This window comes from Zalophus californianus, chromosome 8 (assembly GCF_009762305.2).
Source record: "Zalophus californianus isolate mZalCal1 chromosome 8, mZalCal1.pri.v2, whole genome shotgun sequence".
NCBI lineage: Eukaryota > Metazoa > Chordata > Mammalia > Carnivora > Otariidae > Zalophus > Zalophus californianus.
This window is the reverse complement of record NC_045602.1, coordinates 75683818-75705608: the sequence shown is the minus strand read 5'-3', so window position 1 is coordinate 75705608 and position 21791 is coordinate 75683818. Positions and strand designations below refer to the sequence as shown.

The 21791-nt window shown below is 39.1% G+C and overlaps 2 protein-coding genes across 6 annotated transcripts in view; one reads left to right on the top strand and one right to left on the bottom strand.

Annotated features, from left to right (window-relative positions):
- The window catches only part of SLC3A1 (solute carrier family 3 member 1), a 33657-nt gene extending 18803 nt beyond the window's left edge, over positions 1-14854 (top strand). The window contains exons 5-10 of the mRNA XM_027624222.2: positions 1593-1712; positions 3127-3251; positions 4665-4860; positions 8162-8329; positions 9168-9284; positions 14246-14854. Of these exons, the coding sequence (XP_027480023.1) occupies positions 1593-1712; positions 3127-3251; positions 4665-4860; positions 8162-8329; positions 9168-9284; positions 14246-14686 (1167 nt within the window). The 3' untranslated portion in view covers positions 14687-14854. The remainder of the gene's footprint in view (positions 1-1592; positions 1713-3126; positions 3252-4664; positions 4861-8161; positions 8330-9167; positions 9285-14245) is intronic.
- PREPL (prolyl endopeptidase like) overlaps positions 14848-21791 on the bottom strand; it is a 55439-nt gene continuing 48495 nt past the window's right edge. For all 5 annotated transcript variants that reach the window (XM_027624221.2, XM_027624220.2, XM_027624219.2 and 2 more), the window contains 5 exons: positions 20646-20862; positions 17281-17430; positions 16764-16887; positions 15864-15937; positions 14848-15492 (listed from right to left, as the gene is read on the bottom strand). In XM_027624221.2, coding sequence (XP_027480022.1) covers positions 15403-15492; positions 15864-15937; positions 16764-16887; positions 17281-17430; positions 20646-20862 — 655 coding nt within the window. In that variant the 3' untranslated portion in view covers positions 14848-15402. The remainder of the gene's footprint in view (positions 15493-15863; positions 15938-16763; positions 16888-17280; positions 17431-20645; positions 20863-21791) is intronic.

Genomic DNA, 21791 nt, shown 5'->3' with positions numbered 1-21791 from the left:
TTTGCATTACTATTTGATGTCTACTTGGGGATTCTACATAAATTCAGGAGACCTAGGGCCAGGTCTGTTGTATTTTGCTCATGGTTATAGGGCTTAGCTAAGTGCCTGGCCCATAGTTGGAATACAAATACTTATTGAATGAATGTATTCATAAGAATAAGGTGTTAAGAGTATGAGTAAGATGCTAGTAAGAACAAATTTGTGGGTTTTGTGTGGCCAGAGCCAGCTTAACGTTATTTGGTTCGGTTGTGTCCATGCTAAGATTGTAAGCAGTTTGTTCTTAGATTTGAAAATGCTTTTCAAGCTTTGTTATTCAAAAATGTCACCTTAGAGGGACTTGACCCCTTGCCTGTAATCTGCAGAAACTCTTGAGACCCTTGAATTGCAGCGCTCTAGAGACCCTATATTCACATGTAGATACAAGAAACACTTTAAAGGAAATATCTGATTTTGGGCATAGTCTTCCTTTGGGAGCTATGGCTGTTTCCCTCCATAAATTAGCTACTTAATTCTAGTGCTTTGAATTATGGACTGTTTGTTCTAATGTGGTAAGTACATTCCTGTAAAACCTTCCATTCGGCAAGGGATGAGCTGAGGAAAGTGGGGAGAGCCACTGTCCCTTTGCAGAAGGGTAGCTTGTGGTTGGTGCTGGAGTAGGGCTAGCTCGGAGCGGTGGGGAGCTGAGACCTAAGCCCTTTGCTCTCCGAGGCCACTTGGTCCTCCCACCGGCCCCAATACAGGCCAAGTCAGTCTCTGCCTCTGAACTAGGCCATCCTGTCCTACAAACAGTCCAGAATGTTCTTTGTAATCTCACTCCCTGCTAAACTCCCACTGGTCAAGGTAGAACTGTAGCTCTTCTTTCTCCGGGTGTGTCTGCCCATGTTAAATTTATTCGTCTTGGAGCTCCAACACCCTGCAAAGGAATCTCCTTTCATGATGTTGAGATACACACACCCCACCTTGCATTATTAGGTAACTCTCTCCTGTCTCATGTGTCCCCAACTATTCTGTAGATGCCCTGAAGCCAGGGGACGTGTATTTTTTAGTGTTGTAACAGTATCAGAGCGTGTTGGACTGACTCGGTTTTGATACTGTGTACTTTCACTAAGGACCCAATGCTATGTTGGAGGCAAGGGAAACAAAAGAAAGCTGCAGTCTTTCCTCCTAAAACCTCCCAGTCTGGTGGAAGAACCCCTCATGACCTGATGCTTAGCTGATTATTTTCTCTGTTTGGACTGACCTTTAAGGAACTGGGCATCTGGGGGGAGGATATGTTTCAGTTTCTCCTGAGTCCTTTCATTGTGGTTTCATTCCTTTTCACTGAGTCTTTTAAGTTTTGCAAATGTGTGCATAACATCAATTACAAATATAACATTCTGAATTCAAATTTGAGGGAAGTATGGGAGTCCATTAATGCAGAGAGCTCATTACTTTAAGATGCTGCTATACCTAACAGATAAAAATACACATGTGAGTGCTGTGCTTGTTTTATATGTGGAGATGGCCATTTTATGATGGGAAGTCATTACACACACGTTTATTAAACATTATCATAATAATGTAACCAAAGGATTTTGCTTCTTTGTGTTTAGGAAATTATACAGTTCTGGCTCACAAAGGGTGTTGATGGCTTTAGTTTTGATGCTGTTAAATTCCTTCTAGAAGCAGAGCATCTGAGAGATGAAGCCCAAGTGAATAAGACTCAAATACCGGTAAAGTTTTTAAGCACTATTTTTCCCCCCTTTCTGAAAATGCCATCCTGTCTATCTCACTACAGTCTGGGCTCTTTGTGGTTCCACACCGGTGGTTCTCACCTTTCCCCCCATGTCACACATGAGAAACAGTATTCAGGACGCCACTGTGCTCTTCTGGTTGACCATCACTCTACAGACGCTCTATGTTCAATGGCTAAATAGACAGGAGTCCTAAAATGAGTTTCAAAATAGTGGATTTGTATATTTACACAATGGAATATTATACATCAGTCAAAATAAATGAATTACAGTGATACACAATATGGGTGAATCTTAGCTGTATAATGTTTAGTGAAAAAACCCTAAAATAATTATAGATAGCATGATGCCCTTTTTATAAAGTAAAATGAAATTGTTAAAAGTGTCTAGCTTTTGTCCTGAGTAATAGATTTATGGGTACTTATTAATCTCATTAAACCAAAGCAATTGACTAAAGAAAAGTTGGCAATGCGTGGACTAATTACAAGACCATGTCATGAAACAAAGGCTATTTTTTGGTGGGGTGGGTAAAGCACATTATGTCCAGTAGGAAAAATGAAGGGGGGTGGGAAGTGATGTATTAGTCCCAAAGAGAAGCACTTATCCTTGGAGAAGAAATCTCAACATAACCTTGCTAATTATGATGAGATGTTGTAAGAGAGGCATGTTTCCAGTTATGACAAATGATGAGAACAATAGGTTTTGTGTGGTACCCAAGAAAAACCTAAAGAAGAAGTGATTTCAGGAAGAGACCTAAGATTCCAAAAACTCTTCTTGATCTAGCAAGCAAGTTCACTTATTAAAAAGGGGTCCACTGAATGGATGGTAATGCAGGTTTACACTGTCTAGTCTGTCCGTGTTCCAACCCAGTACTTACAACCTTGGCTTGTGTTAGATAGAATCTTTTACTTTGGATTCTAGATTACTGTAACCCTAGGAAGGCATAGAATGAATATCAGGAAAAATTACTGAAACCCTGGCAAAGTGGTTTTTTTTTTTTTTTTTTACCACTTATAGCTTTTCATTCTTACTATTACACTTTGGACGGTAATTTTCTAAGTAGATCAAGTATAGGTGTAACAATGAGCTCTGTAAGTTTTCTTTGCTTTTACGTGCAGCAGTTAGGAGAATTAAATGTTTGGGAGGAGGATTCTGTTAAATACACTTGTAATTAATGTTTAGATATTCAGCAAAGTTTACTAGATTTACAGTTAATAATAGTCAGGAATGTTATTCTCCAGCCATAAAACCCGAAGAGCATTGAAAATCCTAGGATCATCCTTGAGCATGCCTTGTCTTGAGCCCTTTGAAGAGACAGTCTATATTGGCATAAGGCCAGCTATGGACATCTGACATGCAAAATGATGGCAACCATGCTTTTCTGTCTCCAAAGGACACAGTCACACATTACTGGGAGCTGTACCATGACTTCACCACCACGCAGGTGGGAATGCATGACATTGTCCGGAGCTTCCGGCAGACAATGGACCAATACAGCAGGGAGCCTGGGAGATACAGGTAACCGCAGGGCACACTTCTGTTCTTCAAAGGCGTAGGGTGTGACCTGTAGTTAATCCTTCACAGCCAGGCATTCTCTAGAGGATCAAGCTATTTAAGAAACCTCCATGACTACAATGTATTATAATTTGCTTATGCCAGGGCCTAGTATATTCTTTCATGTTGCTTAACTTTGATTTTCAGTTTCCTCTTTTGTAAAATAATGCCCGTCACAGTACTTACTTCACAGGAATTTTATGAAAATCACTTAAAAGCTAGTATATAATCTAAATCTTAGCCATTAACTATTCTATTTTTACCATTACTATTTGGTCTGTTAAGTGTCCAGTATACAGTATGAATCCAAATATTTCAGCTAAGCTGCTAGTAGATGACAATGGTTTGCTAACACAGCTTTGGAATCAGATGGACCTAAGGTAGAGTTCTGTGTTATTAACAGCCGTGTGATCTTGGACTGGTTCACTGACACAAGTCCCATTTTCTCATCAATTAAAAGGTGACAGCGACACCCCTATCAGGGTTTTGTGAAACTGCATGAGATAATGTAGATGAAGCACTTAATTAAAACAGGGACTGACACATAATAAACACTCAATAAATCTCTTACTACGTGTATATTGATCACCCAATAGCATTAACAGAAATAGTTAAAAGAAGTTTCTCCTCCTTCAAGTAGGTCCTCTGATCCTCATTCTATAGATGAGGAACCGGAGACTCCAAGCACAAAGGCAATGGTCACACAGGTAGTAATGGCAGGGATGGGACTGGAACTGAAACACCTGGGCCCCAGATACTATGCACTTACCTTAATAAACACGTAAAGCCAGCACTGATGTGGGTCATTCAGGCTAATGTGTCATTCCCTGACAGTGTTTGCTTTTAAGTAAGCTCTACACCCAATGGGGGGCTTGGACTCATGACCCAGAGATCAAGAATCATGTGCTCTACCAACTGAGCCAGCCTGGCACCCCTAGAGTGCACCCCAATAATAAAGTGAGACTTTACAGGGATTCCTATACAAGAGGTTTCTGGGGAAAACCCCCTCACATGATACGCAAACATACACTGTAGATTCTAAGCAGAGTGATGAGAATAATAAAGTCTTCATGGAAGTTACTGAGTTTTAATCAGATTTAGGAAGAAGAGAACAATATTGACTTGAGATTCAAATGAGTTCCTTAACTCTTAGACACAGCCTAACATTAGGCTAGCCCTTGGGTTTATTGTCCAGGAGAAATGAGAAATTGTCCAGGTGACCCAGCATGCTATTACTTTGGCCATCTGGCTCGATTATGCTTTTCCTAGTGAGCCCAACCAGATATGGTTAATACTCAAGCAGAGTGAAGCAGCTGCAGAATGCTTCCCAGTCTTCTGACAGGCCCTGAGGACACTGCACCCTGACAATTCTTCCAGGTTCATGGGGACTGAAGCCTATGGCGAGAGCATTGATGGGACGATGATGTACTATGGGCTGCCTTTTATTCAAGAAGCAGATTTTCCCTTCAACAATTATCTCAGTAAGCTAAACACTCCTTCTGGGAACAGTGTGTTTGAGGTTATCACATCCTGGATGGAAAACATGCCAGAAGGAAAATGGCCTAACTGGATGGTAAGTCCTCATGCCTGTGTCAGCACATCTAGTGCTGGTGTGCTTGTTGAACAGTCAATGAGGGGTATGTCTGTCTGTAAGTGACCTTAACCTTTCTCTTAATCAGCGATTATTTAGTGAGCCAGGTCTGTTTGTCCCAGCTTCTGACCAGGTTTTTGTTATTTTTCTTCATTCTTTTCCTTCTGGTTCTCAGACTAATCTCGATTACTCAGTCTTCAAATTTGATTTCTCTGCCCGTTCAAATCTGTCAAGCCCGTCTAGTGAACTTTTCCTTTCAGTGATCGCTTTTCAACTCTGAAATTTCTTTCTAGTTCTTCTTCGTATTCTTTTTATTCATAGTATCTATTTGATGAGACAATGTCCTCACACTTTAAATTCTGTACGTTTTAGTTCTTTGAACGTAAGTCTAGTAGTTGATTTAAATGTCTTTGCCCACTAGTCCAATGTTTGGGTTTCCTCAGCCACACTTTCCACTGACCGCTTTTTCTCCCCCCCACCCCACTCCCTTTTCTTTGCATGTCTTGCGTTCCTTTTTGTTACCGAAAACTGGCTATTTTAAATAATGAAGTAACGTAGGAACTCCCATTCTCTCCTCCTCCCCAGTGTTTGTTGTTGCTATTTCTTTAGTGACTTTCCTGAATTAATTTTGTAAAATCTGTGTTCTTTGTTGGGTGTGGCCACTTGGTGAGCTTATCGTCAGTTAATGATTGCAAAAGATTCCTAAACCGCTTGAACCATTCATTCTCCCAGCCTTTGCTGAAGTGTGTGTGTGTGTGCGTGCGTGAGTGCGTGCGTGCACGCGCGCACGCTTTCAACCCCGACAGGCAGTTTGTAGTTCTACCTTAGTCTTCACTTCCTGCTTGCACAGAGTTTCAAGGTTAGCTAGAGGTGAGAGATTAGAGCCTTGTCAGGTCTTCCCAGGGCCTCTGCACAATGTTCTAGATTCCAAGAATCTGTCAGACTCTCAAAGGCCAGTATGGTCACCTCCTTCCCGCAAGCTTTTAAGATTTTTGGTCAGTCTCTGCTCAGTCCTAGTTGGTAACACCACCTCAGGCGGGTGTGATGTTAAACAATTGCTGATTGGGGACAGGGCATTTCTCTGATAAAGAAAAAAATCCAACTAAAAGTGAGTGCTAGAAAGGTCAGAGTGACAGTTCTCTAAATGGAGCTTTTGGTGAACTCTAAAATTCCTCTGCCCCTCCAGTGGCTCCTGGTTTTCACAGCTACGGAGTTCTCAGACTGAGGTTTTCAAGGCTATCCTGGATCTGAGGGGCATGAGTTGAAGGCCAGTTAAAATGACACAAAGCTTGCTGTTTTCTTTGAATAAATACTTCTTGGGTTGTTGAAAGCCTTTAGCTAGTTTCCAGAGTTTTGAAACAGTGGATTTTTAGTTTTTGCCAGCATTCTCCTTGCTTTTATGGTAGAGATTTTGGAGGTCCTTCCTCTACCATTCCACAAGTGCCCCCTATATTACAAAATTTTATAATGGAGTTTTAGCACTTGTTTTTTCATATACTGAGAGTCTCCAATATCCTAGGTGACTGGGATTTCTGTCCACTGCTGTAACTACCTGTGGAAATATTTCTTGATTTCACTTCTGAAAAGGAAAGTGCTCTAAGAAAGTTTGAGAAACCATAAAGGCTCTCAATAAAATAGAGGCGAAATTTGACTTTTCTGGTCATAAAAATAGAAAAATAGTTTATAATGGTCTATAAAAAGATAATTGTAAAGATAGTTTTAGTAAATCTAAAAAAAAAAAAAGCAAGCCCAACCATATTCTTATTCTCAAACTCCACCCAAGTTTTTTTAACAGAGATTTGTTTGACAGAGAGAGTGAGAGAGGGAACAGAAGCAGGAGGAGTGGGAGAGGGAGAAGCAGGCTTCCCACTGAGCAGGGAGCCCGATGTGGGGCTCCATCCCAGGACCCTGGGACCATGACCTGAGCCAAAGGCAGACGCTTAATGACTTAGCCACCCAGGCGCCCTCCCACCCAAGTTCTTAGAGGCTGGTTTTGCATCATACCCTACCTTGAATAAGTGATGTAGTTTCTCAGCTTGTTTCATCATTTGCAAAATGGAGATAATACCTGACAATGGAGGAGGGCAATAAGATGTAATGTAGGTGGTGAAAGTACTTTTTAAAAAATTTTTATTTTTAAGATTTTATTTAGACAGAGAGACAGCCAGAGAGGGAACACAAGCAGGGGGAATGGGAGAGGGAGAAGCAGGCCCCCAATGAGCAGGGAGCCCAATGTGGGGCTCAATCCCAGGACCCTGGGATCATGACCTGAGCCACCCAGGTGCCTTTTTAAAAGTTTATTTATTTAATCTTTACATCCAACGTGCAGCTCAAATTTATGACCCCAAGACCAAAGTTGCATGCTCTTGAGTGAGCCAGCCAGGTGCCCCTCCCAGGCTCCCCCCTCGCCTCTCCCCCGCCCCCCATAAGTACTTTATCATAATAAATAGTAAAATGACATGCTCAGCATATGCACATGAGATTGAGTTGTGGTATATGTGGTATATCTTAACAAAAGCTATGATGTTGTAAGGACTAAATAATATGTACTATTATATGTAATTAGAGCATTTAACATAGAAATACCAAATTTATTTTTTATTTTTTTTAAAGATTTTATTTATTTATTTGAGAGAGAGAATGAGATAGAGAGCACGAGATCCAAGAGGGTCAGAGGGAGAAGCAGACTCCCCGCCGAGCAGGGAGCCCGATGCGGGACTCGATCCTGGGACTCCAGGATCATGACCTGAGCCGAAGGCAGCCGCCTAACCAACTGAGCCACCCAGGCGCCCAGAAATACCAAATTTAAAAATAGAAAACACTTTAGAAAATTTCCTCTATAAAAGCTGATTTATCTTTAAAATTTGTTCTGAATAGTTAGTTCAGATGACACACACACACCTCAGAAATCTCTCCTGCCTCTGCCCTTTCCACCTACCACCTATTCCCTCCTGTGCTATGGGGGAAACATTTTAGTTTCCTTTCTTGTCCATATTCTCTTATCCGAATGTGTGAAAATATTAATATGCACCCTCATAAATTTTATCGTATTTGCAATATCACTGTGAAGTAACTTGTTACCACCATTTTGTTAATCATAATGGCCAAGACAGTAAATTGGTCAGTTACACAGTAAGTAGCAGGGTTGGGACTCAAATTCAGGTATGCTGATACCAAGGTACCCACAGCAAACTTTTTTTGCCCGATGAACATTTTGTGGAATAGGGTAAATCTTCCAGAAAACTGTATATCGAGCTGTGTTCTTAAAGTATCTGCCTTTCAGACTGGTGGACCGGACACTGCCCGGCTGACTTCTCGTTTTGGGGAAGAATATGTCAACATCATGAACATGCTTGTTTTCACACTCCCTGGAACTCCTGTAACTTACTATGGGGAAGAAATAGGAATGAGAAATATTTTAGTCACAAATCTCAACGAAAGCTATGATGTTGTAAGTTAACATAATGTAACTACGTGAAACTAGAGAATCTACTATTCCTATTCTACTGCTGAAAATTACTACTCTGCTTTCCTTCTTACTATTAGCTCTCTTGCTTGGGAGCTTAAAAATGATGTTTCCAAGCCACACAAGTGAATTGTAGAGCCCAGGAATCTACATTTTAAGATATTTTCCAGCTGATTCTTAGGCACACTAGAATTTGAGAACCTGTGTTTTGAGTCTGGAACATTAATTATAGTGCTTGTCTGTAGCACTAGATTTCATCTGAACACAGCACAAAGATTCTTCATCTTGACAAATGGAAATGCACAGCCCCAGACCTGATTTTTTGTTTTGTTTGAGGCTATGGATACCAAAATTGTGTTGTTGGGTGAACCTGTAATAATTTGTATGGTTAGCTTTCAGTGAAGGAGATCCAATTTCCCCAATATTTGGTGTGCATTTCCTAAACTTGTGTGTGTGCATTCATGTGCAATAACCAGGCTGGATAAAATATAGAATTTAGGCTTACTTGTACATGCTGCATGCTTGACTCACCATCACTGTACCACGGAATGAACTGGTGATGGTACATCTTGAAATCCTACATTACTCATTTTTAGGGAAAAGCAGCAACAGATTCCAAGCATGTACCAAAGTCCGGTTACTATAGTTTATTGAAACTCAAGATGTCACTATTTTCCAATTGGAAGTGTGAAGCCTTTTCATTACGAATGCTAATGAATACATGTGTTAACTAAGAAGTACAGGGAATTAAATAATTATGAAGTAAATCATGGCCAGATGACATTTCTTTTACTAAATAGACCATTGTTTTCTTCTGGCACAGAATACCCTCCTCTCAAAGTCACCAATGCAGTGGGACAATAGTTCAAATGCTGGATTTTCTGAAGCCAATCTCACCTGGTTACCCACAAATTCAGATTACCATACTGTGAATGTTGATGTAAGTATCAATGAAAATGTTATACTGATTCCAGAAACAGAAATGAGTTTCTGTGCTGACAACATACAAGTCACCCTGAGGGTACCCAAAACTTTAACTGATGCTCTCTTTCACATAGACTTCTCTTACAGTTCTTAAATCATGTTTTTGTGAAAATACAAACTGGTACAGAGATGCGCCATGTAAAATATCATATAGAATATGCAACTATTCACTGGAATGACTTTAAGAGCTTTGAGCTTTTTTTTTTTTAAGATTTTATTTATTTATTTCAGACAGAGAGAGAGAGAGAGAGAGTGAACATGAGCAGGGGGGAGCAGGGGGAGAAGCAGACTCCTCATCGAGCAAGGAGCCCGATGTAGGGCTCGATCCCAGGACCCTGGGATCACGACTGTAGCTGAAGGCAGACGCTTAACCAACTGAGCCACCCAGGTGCCCCTAAAGAGCTCTGAGCTCTTAAGGAAATGTTATGGGGGTCTTTCAATAAGCCCAGCTACCTTCCTTTCCTGCCCTAAAAAGGAAGGAAAGAAGGAAGGAGACCCATCAAGGCTATTCACCTGGAGAAACCAAGACATGAGTAATTCCTAAAAGTAGCTGTTCTGGAAAAACACACCCTTTAGCTTTTGCCGATACTATTTTCTGTTCTCAGGTGATCAAGTTTGCCAAATTCAGCTGGAATTGCTGGAATCTGTGCATTCCTGTTCAGAAAGTTTGTTCGCTCAATTTGGCAAAGTGCTAAGTATATTTCCTTAGACCAGAACAATATAAAATGGCTCCAGATGGAATCATGTACCAGTGAAAATGTCACTGGAAAACATGATCTAAACTACCTCAGGAGAAATTACTGGCATTCCACGAGAGGCAAAAATTTCCCCTTACCCCAATCTACTATTTTGAAAACAAGATATTTAGAAAATTACCAATGTAGTGACTTGACAATTCTGTACAATACTCAATGTTCATCATAGTAAGTACAGTCTCCCCAAGTTATTCTGTTTCGAGCTTCATGCAAACCCTCCTGTTCTTACAACTCCCTGCTCCAAACTCCACAGAGGCTTTTGGGATAGTATTAGTTTTGTTTTATATATTCATAGGTCCTTGAAAACAAAAACATGTATTTTAACATTTGTGTTTTAGGTTTAATACATCTCTTGATTTTTGTTATGTCCAAAATATTCCCATAGGCCAATTTGAGTCCAGTATGTAAGAAATCCTACATAAAAATGCATGTCAAAAGATGGAAAAATGCAAAAGCAAATTAAAAAGTTTTTTCTATAACATTAACCAAGCCTTTCAAACGATCATGAGTAATGTCTGGAGGCATGCTGAATTGTAACAAACGTTACAAAAAGTCAGGCAACACTATTTAATAAAATACATCCATAAAAGCCCTAGAGATAGGTAAGAATTTAATCTCTAAAAGAAGGAAAATTAAGCTTCCCATAATTACTAAAGGTAGGCAACTGAAGACAAGGAGTATCACAATGCAAAAGTAAATGGATCACCAAGAATCACGCCACATTTGAGAAAAATTAAGAAGATGAGGGACACCACTTTTAACACTGTACAAAGTAGAGGAGATACAGCAAATATAAGACTTCATTATTGGTAATTGTTTTATGGAGTCAAGACTCTTGATTCTTTTAAAAAAAGTGAGTGGGGCGCCTGGGTGGCTCAGTTGGTTGAGCATCTGCCTTTGGCTCCGGTCATGATCCCAGGGTCCTGGGATTGAGTCTCACTTAGGGCTCCTTGCTCAGTGGAGAGCCTGCTTCTCCCTCTGCCTGCCGCTCCCCCTACTCATGCACGTTCTCTCTCTCTCTGACAAATATCTTTTAAAAAAAAGTGATCAGGTATTTTAGAAATGTAGAACATGGTGAAACACTGAAATAGAAATTCTAGTTAGTGTGCTGGAAAACTGATCCAGAGGCTCCCCCAGAATGCACTGTAAAAAGGCAAATAATAGCGTAAAGAGAAAAATTTTGGTATTTCTAGAAGAGAACAGAAACTAGAAGGAAACATAATTCAAGAAATAAAGAAAACTCAGAGATACTTATCTTTTCTAGAATGGCAAGAATAAAGGCAGAAACCAAAACCAAACTCCAAAACAGATGGCCTAAGCAAAGGATTGAGAGTTGCATTGGCTTCTCAAGTGGATCCTAGAACACATTAGAACTTGACTCTTTAAAGCTGTGATGGAAACTTGATTCTAAACCTATAATCCTAAATCCATTCCAATTAGCATTCAAGAATATAGACCTAGGAAAGCAAGGACCCCAATTTTTCCATATATAGCCACTTTCTGAAAGAATAATCGGCAATGCAAAGAAAACAAAAAATGAATCTAAAAGAAAGACATGATGTGGGGTGCTGGCTGGCTCAGTAAGTAGAGCATGTGACTCCTCATTTCAAGATTTTAAGTTCAAGCCCCACAATGGGTGTAGAGATTACTTAAAAAATATCCTTAAATTCTTTTCCTTACTGTATTTCATATGTCGTCTTTTTTTAAAATTTTATTTTTGGTACACAATGTAAAAGAAGGTAAAGGAGGTATTCTGGTGATTGACTTCTACATGGAAAGTGGCAGGAGAGAGAGAACATGTGAGCGAGCAGGCTAAAGCACTGTCTTTTCAGGGCATGGCACAGAGTAACTCAGTCTGGATTTGAGCTGCCTTTTAGCCATTCACCACTAAGACTATTAAATAGAATGAAAAATTCACTTCCCATGACACATTAGACAGCACAGATACTGAACACTTCCAGCACTGCAGGAAGTTCTGTCGGACAGCATTGCTCCAAATGTCAAGAAAAGTGTATTTTAAAATGGGCATTACAATTTTAAGGGTGTAATTTTCAAAGAACATTAGAAGGAAAAATAATACATCAAATCAGTTTGATGAAAACAATAGCACAATTATAAATAAAAGCTAAAAAAGGATTGTAGGATTATGTCTGAACATATGGTAATCACAAATATAAATTCACCTGTTAGAAGATAAAAACTTTCATGTCAGATTTTGTCTTGTTAATCTGAGAGTTTAATCCAACATAAGAGACATAGCTAAAAAAAAAAATTAAAAAACTAAAGGTTGCCACCTGGCTATAGCTATCAAATAAAAAAATGCATATAACCTTTTGCCCTAGTAATTTCATTCTGGGAATACCTGCATGTGTGGAAAATGATAAAATATTCGAAGAGCTCTACCACAGCACTGTTTTTAATAGCAGACGACTCTGGAAATGATTTAAGTATCTTATTAACAGAAAGTCAGATGAAACATTATGGTTAATTTATATAATTTATACAATGGACTAGTATGCAACTTTTGAAAAAGAATGCACTGATATTATGAGACATCTCTGACATGTACTAAGTAAGAAATGGTGTCCATAATGGTATTTGGATAATGAAAAGTATACCTACATATGTTTGCATAGGCATAAAATGTATCATACATAAACAGGAATAGTGTCCATTTCTGAGAGAGGAAGTGAAAAGCTAGAGAGGACGGTGTTAAGAAAACCGTTATTGTGTACTGTGTGCATGCATTTCTTATTAGAACAATACAGTTACAAAAAGTGGGTGTGGAAATATTTAATAGCAGACAAAATAGAATTCAATATGAAAAGCGTTATGAGAGAAATGCAATTTTCAAAAATTGATAAAAGAACATTCCACTACAAGTCATGAATCTATGCATCTAACAATAGCTCCAAAATTTATAAAACAAGTACTATGAGAAATGCCAAGAGAAACTGACAAATCCACAATTAAAGAGATACACATCAACATACTTTTAGGAAATAGACACAAATAATAGTTAACACTTACTGGGCACTTCTTTGTGAGTGGCACTGAACTATGCTTTTCCATGCATTATCTAAGGCTACAGAAAATGTTAATAGTAATTTGACAAGTCATATACATATACCATAAATACCTTTGTACCTGATAACAGAGAATAAACATTTTTTTCAAATATTCAGTAGATGTTCACCGAAGACCACACATTAGGCACCTGCCCCCAAACAACAATGATAACCGCGCAACAACAGCCACCACCACTGCAGTCAACAGAGTCCAAGGAAATGAACACTATCACTGATTTGGCAACAGCTCTTATGAAGACTAATTTGGCATTATGTATCAAGTGTCCATACTCTTTGACATAGTAATTGTCTTTCTATCCTAAATAAATAACCCAGATATGGGGGAGGCACTAAAAATAAGAAAATATTAGAAAGTTGAAATGAGAGAGATGGTTAAGTATGGTATATCCATCCAACAGAATATTATCCTGTCATTTTAAAATGACATTTTAACATAATAACAGGAGAAAATGCTTGAAATGTTAAAGAAAAACACAACATTAAATTGTGTATGTTTTATACAGCTGTGAAAGCCCCATCTTCCTTAATGGACACACATTAAAGAAGTACTATCTTTAACTTTCCCTTTAGGCAGCATTTTGCTTTGCATCCTTTTTTGCAACTTTCTGTTCACCATGCAAGGAACACATGTCTGAAGTTAAAGCAACCCACATTTCTACAAAAGAGAACAGAGGCCCTGAGAGTCCACGGCCACAGTGGCTGCTTTTCTGCCAGTTACAGTGTAGCATACGTATTTAGGCACATTAAACACCAGATAATTTAGACATGGACATTCGCTTTGGAATTCCTAAAGTGGAGTCAAATCTGGTCCCTCATCATCTCTGGCCAAGATGTAGCAGAGCACTGAGCAAACAATGACTCCCTGCATTTGCAGTCTCTCTCAACAGTAAATAAACTATTCTTATCTACCTATCAATACTTACAATTTGGTAGTCATTTTAAGGGGCAAAACTGGGGCAAATTTTTTTGGGAAATAAGTTCCTAGTTGATACTAGAAATATATATATATATAAAAAAACCCAAACAACTCTTAGAATCAAACATTTATGTTAATCTTTTTTTTTTAAAAATAGGTCCAAAAGACTCAGTCCAGATCAGCACTGAAGTTGTATCAAGAATTAAGTTTGCTTCATGCCAATGAGCTGCTCCTCAGCAGGGGCTGGTTTTGCTATTTGAGGAGTGACAGCCACTCTGTCGTGTACACAAGAGAGCTGGATGGCATCGACCGAGTCTTTCTCGTGGTTCTGAATTTTGGAGAATCAACAAGGGTAAATCTAAAGGAAATGATTTCCAATATTCCCACAAGAGTGAAGATAAGGTTAAGTACCAATTCTACCAACGAAGGCAGTGAAGTTGATACGTACGACATTTTACTGGGCAAAGGAGAAGGCCTCATCCTTGAATACAACATGAAAAATCTCCTTCATCACCAAACAGCTTTCAGAGACAGATGTTTTGTTTCTAATCAGGCCTGCTACTCCAGTGTATTAAACATACTGCACAGCTTGTGTTAGGCTCCTTTATGAAAGAGATGAAGACACTGGCATCCTGTTCTATCATAAGCACTTCCCAGTTATTTCATGTACAGCATGCTGCTGGGTAAATGCAGCCTGAATGTAACGGCTTTAAAAAGGTTCCCCAGTGTTTTTAAAAAATAATAAAATTATCGCTTGTAGAACTTGTAACTTTACTGAGATAGCATTAATATAAGAGATGATCGGAACACCTCAGGACTCCAGATTGTTAGAAAGATCTGGTGAATTCTAATGTGAAGAATGTTATTTTTCATAAAAGACAGGCATAGCAATTGGAGGATGACTTACTGCTGAAGTGTCTAAAAACGTTCACTAGCAAAGAGGCAGGACCTTGATTTGTAAACTTTTCAAAAAAAATATGAGTTAGAACAGACAAAAACAAAGCTGTTCTGAAGGGGCGGGGGGAGAGTTGTGCTGTCACCAATCCTTCCTTCACCCCCAAGTCCATGTCCTTCTGAGGGACATGGTTTGAAAACCTATGGTTTGAAAACCACTTTCTTAGGTTAAGGGGCATGTGCACCAATGGAGAGAACAGTATAAACAAGCGAGATGTACACCAGACAAAATTTGGATGGAGAAGCAAATTTTAAAAAATTACTAACTTAAAAAAAAAAAATCTCACTTTTGCTTACCCAATTGGAAATAAGACTATGAAATATTTCAGTGTGTTTCCAATTCCCCTGGAATGCAGCATTTCAGAATTTTAGGTACTTCTTAAGATTCTCAAAAACACTGGTGCTGTCAAGTCCAAGTTCTTCGTACAAGAATTTAATTTGGGCTGTGATCTAAAAGAAACACATTTTAAAAATTAGACAGAGGGCCTTTGTGGTAAAACTCCAGTGCTAAATCTCTTTGTCCATCTTCACCTAACCCTTAAGTCAGCAATTTATGGCAAGAGTACCCTGATTATTTGGGACAGAGGCAGAAGGTGCTCCCAACAATTAAGATTCCATTACTTTCTCTAACAGAGCTCACTCACAAGTGTTTAGAGGGAACCCTTTCTCTTGACTGACCCAACGTTCCTCTTCCCCGCTGGGCCTCAGCCACAGACCAGTTACGAAGCAGCGGTCATAAACCCTGCTGCAACCAATGGAATGTTGACTACAGCATAGCTCTACTTGGGCCTCCGGCAACTGAGAAGGGCTTGATAACATACCTTTTTGTGAGAATCCTCAATCACATGATTGCCTCCAGGCTGAATATCTAACACAACATTGGGGGCCTGATAGCCTGAAAGAGTTAACATATGAAACGATTAGGTTTTTTTGAGACTCATTTCTCCCCTCTACTCCCACATAGACTATTTTAAAGTAATAGTGAAGGAAAAAGGCATACACTATCATCACCAAGAAAGAGATGGGAGGGGGGAAGTAGAAGACAGACTTCTGAAACAGAGAAAGCAGGAGGAGGACCAGCAGCTGAGGACACTGGTTGGAAGATACTTGTAGGGTCCCATGGAGAAGCTTCTGATGCAAGAGGAAGCCAGACTGGCCCTGTGGAATCAGTTGTGTGACCTGGAAACAGCTACTACTGGCAATGGGTGAGTATGAGGCATGAAGGTGAAAACAAGGGGATTAAAAACTTGTATGTGGGTCCCTCCCTCCCTGAGCCCAAAAGGTCTTGCTAAGGAAGAAAGGTAAAGAGTTCTTATCCAATGAAATGGAAAGATCTAAAGAAAATTAAAGCAGCCAGTTTGGACACTGAAGCTCCAGAGCAAAAGCGTTAGAATCTCTTTTTCAGAAGTTTCCAAGAATAATAGCTCAATTAATATTATTAAATGAACGAGTGTTTTATGACCGTACATCTTTAAGTTATATTTGATGTTTAAATTTATTTTTCTTTGTGCCTTGCCTACCTTATTTTAATATTTCCTTTCAAAAAGAGGCAAGGCAGGTATAGTTATTATATATGCTTCAACTGAATAGTCAACATAGAAAAACCAGCTGTTTGTCCAAAATCATGGGCAGTTGTCTATAGCATAAAGTGTATTACTGAGTAGTATGTGGAAGGTAATAGTCCATTTAGCTAGGTTCCCTGCCTACAGGTGGTCTCCTACCTTCACCAGTGTCCTTAGCATGCTCCATAATGGCTTCCTTGAGTTTCTCAGTATAGCTTACAATTCCTTTCAGAGGTACACGCTCGTCGTTTTCATAAGCCGTGATGTGAATGGAAGGATAATGCTGAAAGAAAATAGATGCAAAGTTTACATTATTCTCTATGGTCCCTTTACCTTATAGATTATGAAAAAGAACTACCTCCAATTTTTTGATACAGGTGCTTGATATTTTCTTCTCGTTTGAGAGAGCTATAGTATTACAGTACTAGACCACCTGGTACCTGGCACAGCCTTTCCTTGGCTGGCGAGGCCATGACCATAGCTAATCTATTCTCCTGAACTATTAAATTGAAACAAACATGGACTATGAGCAGAGATGGAGCTGAAAGGTATTTGGGTATTATAAGCAGAAACAACCTAGAGCCCTAGTAAATTCCTGTCTCGGCATGGGTAAGTATCCTTTTGATTATTTTTTCCTATCACTTTAGGATAGTGTATCAGAACTGTCTTTCATTACCTGTGGTTTAATATTTTGATATGGACAGTAACGTTTTATGTAGTTCTTGTGTTTTTCATCAGATGAAGGATTCCCCCATTCTTCTAATTCTTCTAATGTCAGAGGAAGTGTAGTGTCCATCATGGTGTTGAGAACATCCAAGAAAGGTGCCTAAAAAAAAAAAAGCCAAAGAAATTTAAACTTTGTTGAGAAACTTAAAAGTTGCTAAAACGAGTTTCAGAAAAATATATTTTATGAATATACAGGCGGACACGAGAGAACAAAGGTCAGGAAGCCATGTGGATTCCTAGGAGGTTGACTGACTACTCAGTCCTTAACGAGGGCCTGTGGTTTACAACCGGCCTTTAAGTTTTCAGACCCTGAAGGTGATAACTTTATACATCACGCTTCGTGTGTATATAAAGAATTTATTTTCTAATTTCATAACTTTTTAGTTTGATGCCTTTATTTATACATATATTTTATATAAAAGCAATAAATGCTACCACTTTACATCCATTAGGATGGGTACCATTAAAAAAAAACAAAAACCAAAAATAACAAGTGTTGTCAAGTATGTAGAGAAACTGGAACCCTTGTGCACTGCTGGTGGGAATGTAAAATGGTGCAGATGGTATGCTCGTTTCTCAAAAAACTAAACTTAGAATTACCATATAATCCAGCAATTCTATTCCTAGGTATATATCCCAAAGAATTAAAAGCAGGGTCTTGAAAAGTATACCCATATTCACAGCAGCATGATGAACAACAGCCAAAAGGTGTTAGCAACCCAAGTGTCCACTGATGGATGAATGGATAAGCAAAATATACACAATGATACAAAGGAATATTATTCAGCCTTAGAAAGGAAGGAAATTCTGACATATACTACAATAATGGATGGACCTTGAGGAACATTATCTAAGTGAAATAAGCCAGTTACAAAAAGACAAATATGTATGATTCCATTTATAGGAGGTATAGATAAGTCTAATTTACAGAGACAGAAAGTAGAATGGTGGTTCTGAGGGGTAGGGGAAGGGAGTGTAGAGTTTTGGTTTTGCAAAATGAAAAGAGTTCTGGAGATTGGTTGCACAACAATGTGAACATACACAACACTAGTGAACTGTACACTTAAAAATGGTTAAGATGTTAAATTCTGTTATTTTCTCACAGTTAAAAATGAAAAAACCCAATATGAGTAAACCAGTTGGACATTTTATATTTAAAAAAAGGCAATAAATGTTAACTGAAGAAAATCCAGAAAATATCCACACTGAAAGAAGAAAAAAATAATTCCCTGGCTTATAACAAGCGTTAAAACATTTAATAAAATGGCAGCTGCCTCTTTCACTTAGCTTATAGTCTTCTGGGAACATGCTTTTCAGCATTCTCTTGTACTAACATTAACCTAGTGGGCAAATGTGATTCTTTCTGGCTGCTTAGCATCTGGACTCCTTTTCTGCATTTAAACTATCCCTAACCTTATGAAGCAGAGCCTGCCTCTCACTAGGGAGGTGCTAAATGCCAGGCAGTTCCTTTCGCAGTTTTCCCAGCACACAGAGTAGCCACATAACTTGGGTCTACCCAATCAGACATAATGTCCTCCAAACTTTGAATGGGAAGTTTGTGGCTCAAAGTAGGGACCACGGAGAATTTCTTCTGGCAGAAGTGCCACACCTATATTGAGTTTTTAGAAGCAGCTCTGGCAGTATGAGGTGACTTGTGCCCAGCAGCGGTCGCAGTGATAGCCTCACTGGACCATTTTATGGTATATTTTGGACATGTTTCTGGCTGTGCAGCCTCTATAAGACTGGTTCTATACCTGCCGTTATCCAATACCTTTTAATAAATCCCTTTTCTGCTTAAATTCATCAGAGCTAGTATTTGGTGCTTCTAATTAAAACTATGAATCCTCTATTGCTGGATATTTAGGTTGATTCCACTTCACTATTATAAGCAATGTGGGGTAGATATTCTTATACATACATTTCTGATTATTTCCTTTCTAATTTCTAAAAGTCACAGATAAGTTGTGTTTTCTTTATACCGTAACTAACTCTGCTATTATCATCTTTGTATATAGGTTTTCTTCCCTCTATACTTTAGCATTTCTACTTAAAAAAGATTTATAGATCAGGATTATTTAACACTTATTTACTTAATAGAAGCCTCCAGTGTATACCCCACATTCTCAGAATAAAAGAAACCTGAAAATAATTTACTCTTTCCACCCCAGTCATTATTTTCTAGCATGTTTGACCAGGAGCAGAATGATGAGGGTGAAATGAGTGGCTATAATGTAACTTCATAATTTTGGACACCGGGAAAAGACTATACAGTTGACCCTTGAAGGACACAGGTTTGAAATACTAAAGTCCATTTACACCTGGATTTTTTTCAATAGATATACATACAGTACTGTATAAACAAACCTATTTTCCTTATGATCATCTTAATAACATTTTCTTTTCTCTAGCTCATTGTAAGAACACAGTATATAATATATAGAACATACAAAATATGTGTTAAAATCCACTGTTTATGTTATTGGTAAGGCTTCTGGTCAATAGCAGCTGTTAAGTTTTTGGGGAGTCCGAAGTTATACATGGGTTTTTGACTGCCTGTGGGGGTGGGGTTGGGGGTGGTGTCATCCAAGGGTCACCTATAGAGATTTTTAAGATCAAAGCAAGATATTTCAATTACAATACAGAAAAACTATCCCTTAAAGATCTTTAAGAATGGAGTATCTAAAAAAGGAGAGCCGCTATATCTAGGACTGAAATGTTGATAGGCAGTAATAGTCAAAGTATTTCACGGCCTCCAGAGTCAGGGTGCTCTGCCTGACTCCCTGGAACTAGTGAGTCATATATGCTCTGTCTCTTGTCCACCAATTCTAAATGTTTTTAAAAAATAAGAAATAACTAATGAGAAAAGCCATTAATATCCTTCAGTGGAAATTCTCAAAAATTAATAACACTGTCAGGGAGGAAGAAAGGATAAAGGATAAGTAGTTAAAGTAAATTTAGAAGTTCTCCCAGAGCTACAATTCTGTGTTTAAAATTTAAAAGCGGGGTGCCCGGGTGGCTCAGTCGTTGAGCGTCTAGACGCCTTTGGCTCAGGTCATGATCCCAGGGTCCTGGAATTGAGCCCCTCATCGGGCTCCCTGCTCGGCGGGAAGCCTGCTTCTCCCTCTCCCGCTCCCCGTGCTTGTGTTCCCTCACTCTGTCAAATAAAATCTTTAAAAAAATAATAAAAAATAAAATTTAAAAGCTTTGTTATACTCCTGTGCTATGGTAAAACTGTAACAGAAATATTTTTCCTAAAGTAGCCTATGGTTTCATGCCTCCCCACTCTGTACATAGTAGAGAACAGAGTATACTCACCTCCAAAGTCACAGCTCTCAGCAGCTCTGGATTAGAATTACACAATGCTCCCACAAGCACCCCTCCAGCACTGAAAGCAGTCAGGGTTGTTAGACTTGGCTGAGAAAAGCCTTGGCCATGAAGCGTCTTAATGCAAGCCTCTAAGTCAGCAAGGCCATTGAGTTTTTTAGTTAGCCGGCCATCAGCGTGCCACTGGAGGCCTAACTCACCACCACCTCTGAAATTAAAGGGCAAAAAAAAATCTTTTAGTGGGGAAAAAAACATTAATGATTTAGGTCGGGGTCAGCAAACTGTAGGTGGTGGGCAATACTTACCCAGAGGCCGTTGTTGTTGTTGTTGTTGTTTTGCTTTGTTTTTTAAATGGCCTTAGAGCTAAGAATGGTTTTTACATTTTTAAAGGTTGAGAGAAATAAAAAACAACCAGGAATATACAATAGAGACCATATGTGGCCTACAAAGCCTGAAATGTGGGGGGCCTGGGTGGCTCAGTCATTAAGCATCTGCCTTCGGCTCAGGTCATGATCCCAGGGTCCTGGGATCGAGTCCCACATCGGGCTCCCTGCTCCGCGGGAGGCCTGCTTCTCCCTCTCCCACTCCCCCTGCTTGTGTTCCCTCTCTCGCTGTGTCTGTCAAATAAATAAATAAAAATCTTAAAAAAAAAAAAAAAAGCCTGAAATGTTCATTATATAGTTTTTTAGAGAAAAGGTTTGCCAATCCCTGATATAGTCAAAAATGGATTTAACAAATATGTTTTTTAAAAAATAAGAATCACCGTCATTTTCTTTTTATTCATTCATTTAAACTAAGCTCTACACCCAATGTAGGGCTTGAACTTATGACCCCAAGATCAAGAGCTGCATGCTGTGACTGGGCCAGTCAGGCACCCCTCAACAAATATTTTTTGGGTGCCTGCTACTGTTTACCAGGCATGGTCTAAATGCCAGCCTTAAAAATATAAAAAAGCAAAAATCTCCTGCCCTGAAGATAATTTTGGGGGGAAAGGAAACAGCTGCCAAGCAATGTGGTCGCTGCTTTCACACAGCGTATTTAAGGTTATCCTAGAGGCAGTAGAAAGAACATCCACCTGTCAGGTTAGGGGTATATACCACCTAAAACAAACGCTTAAGAAGGAGATGATACCTAAGC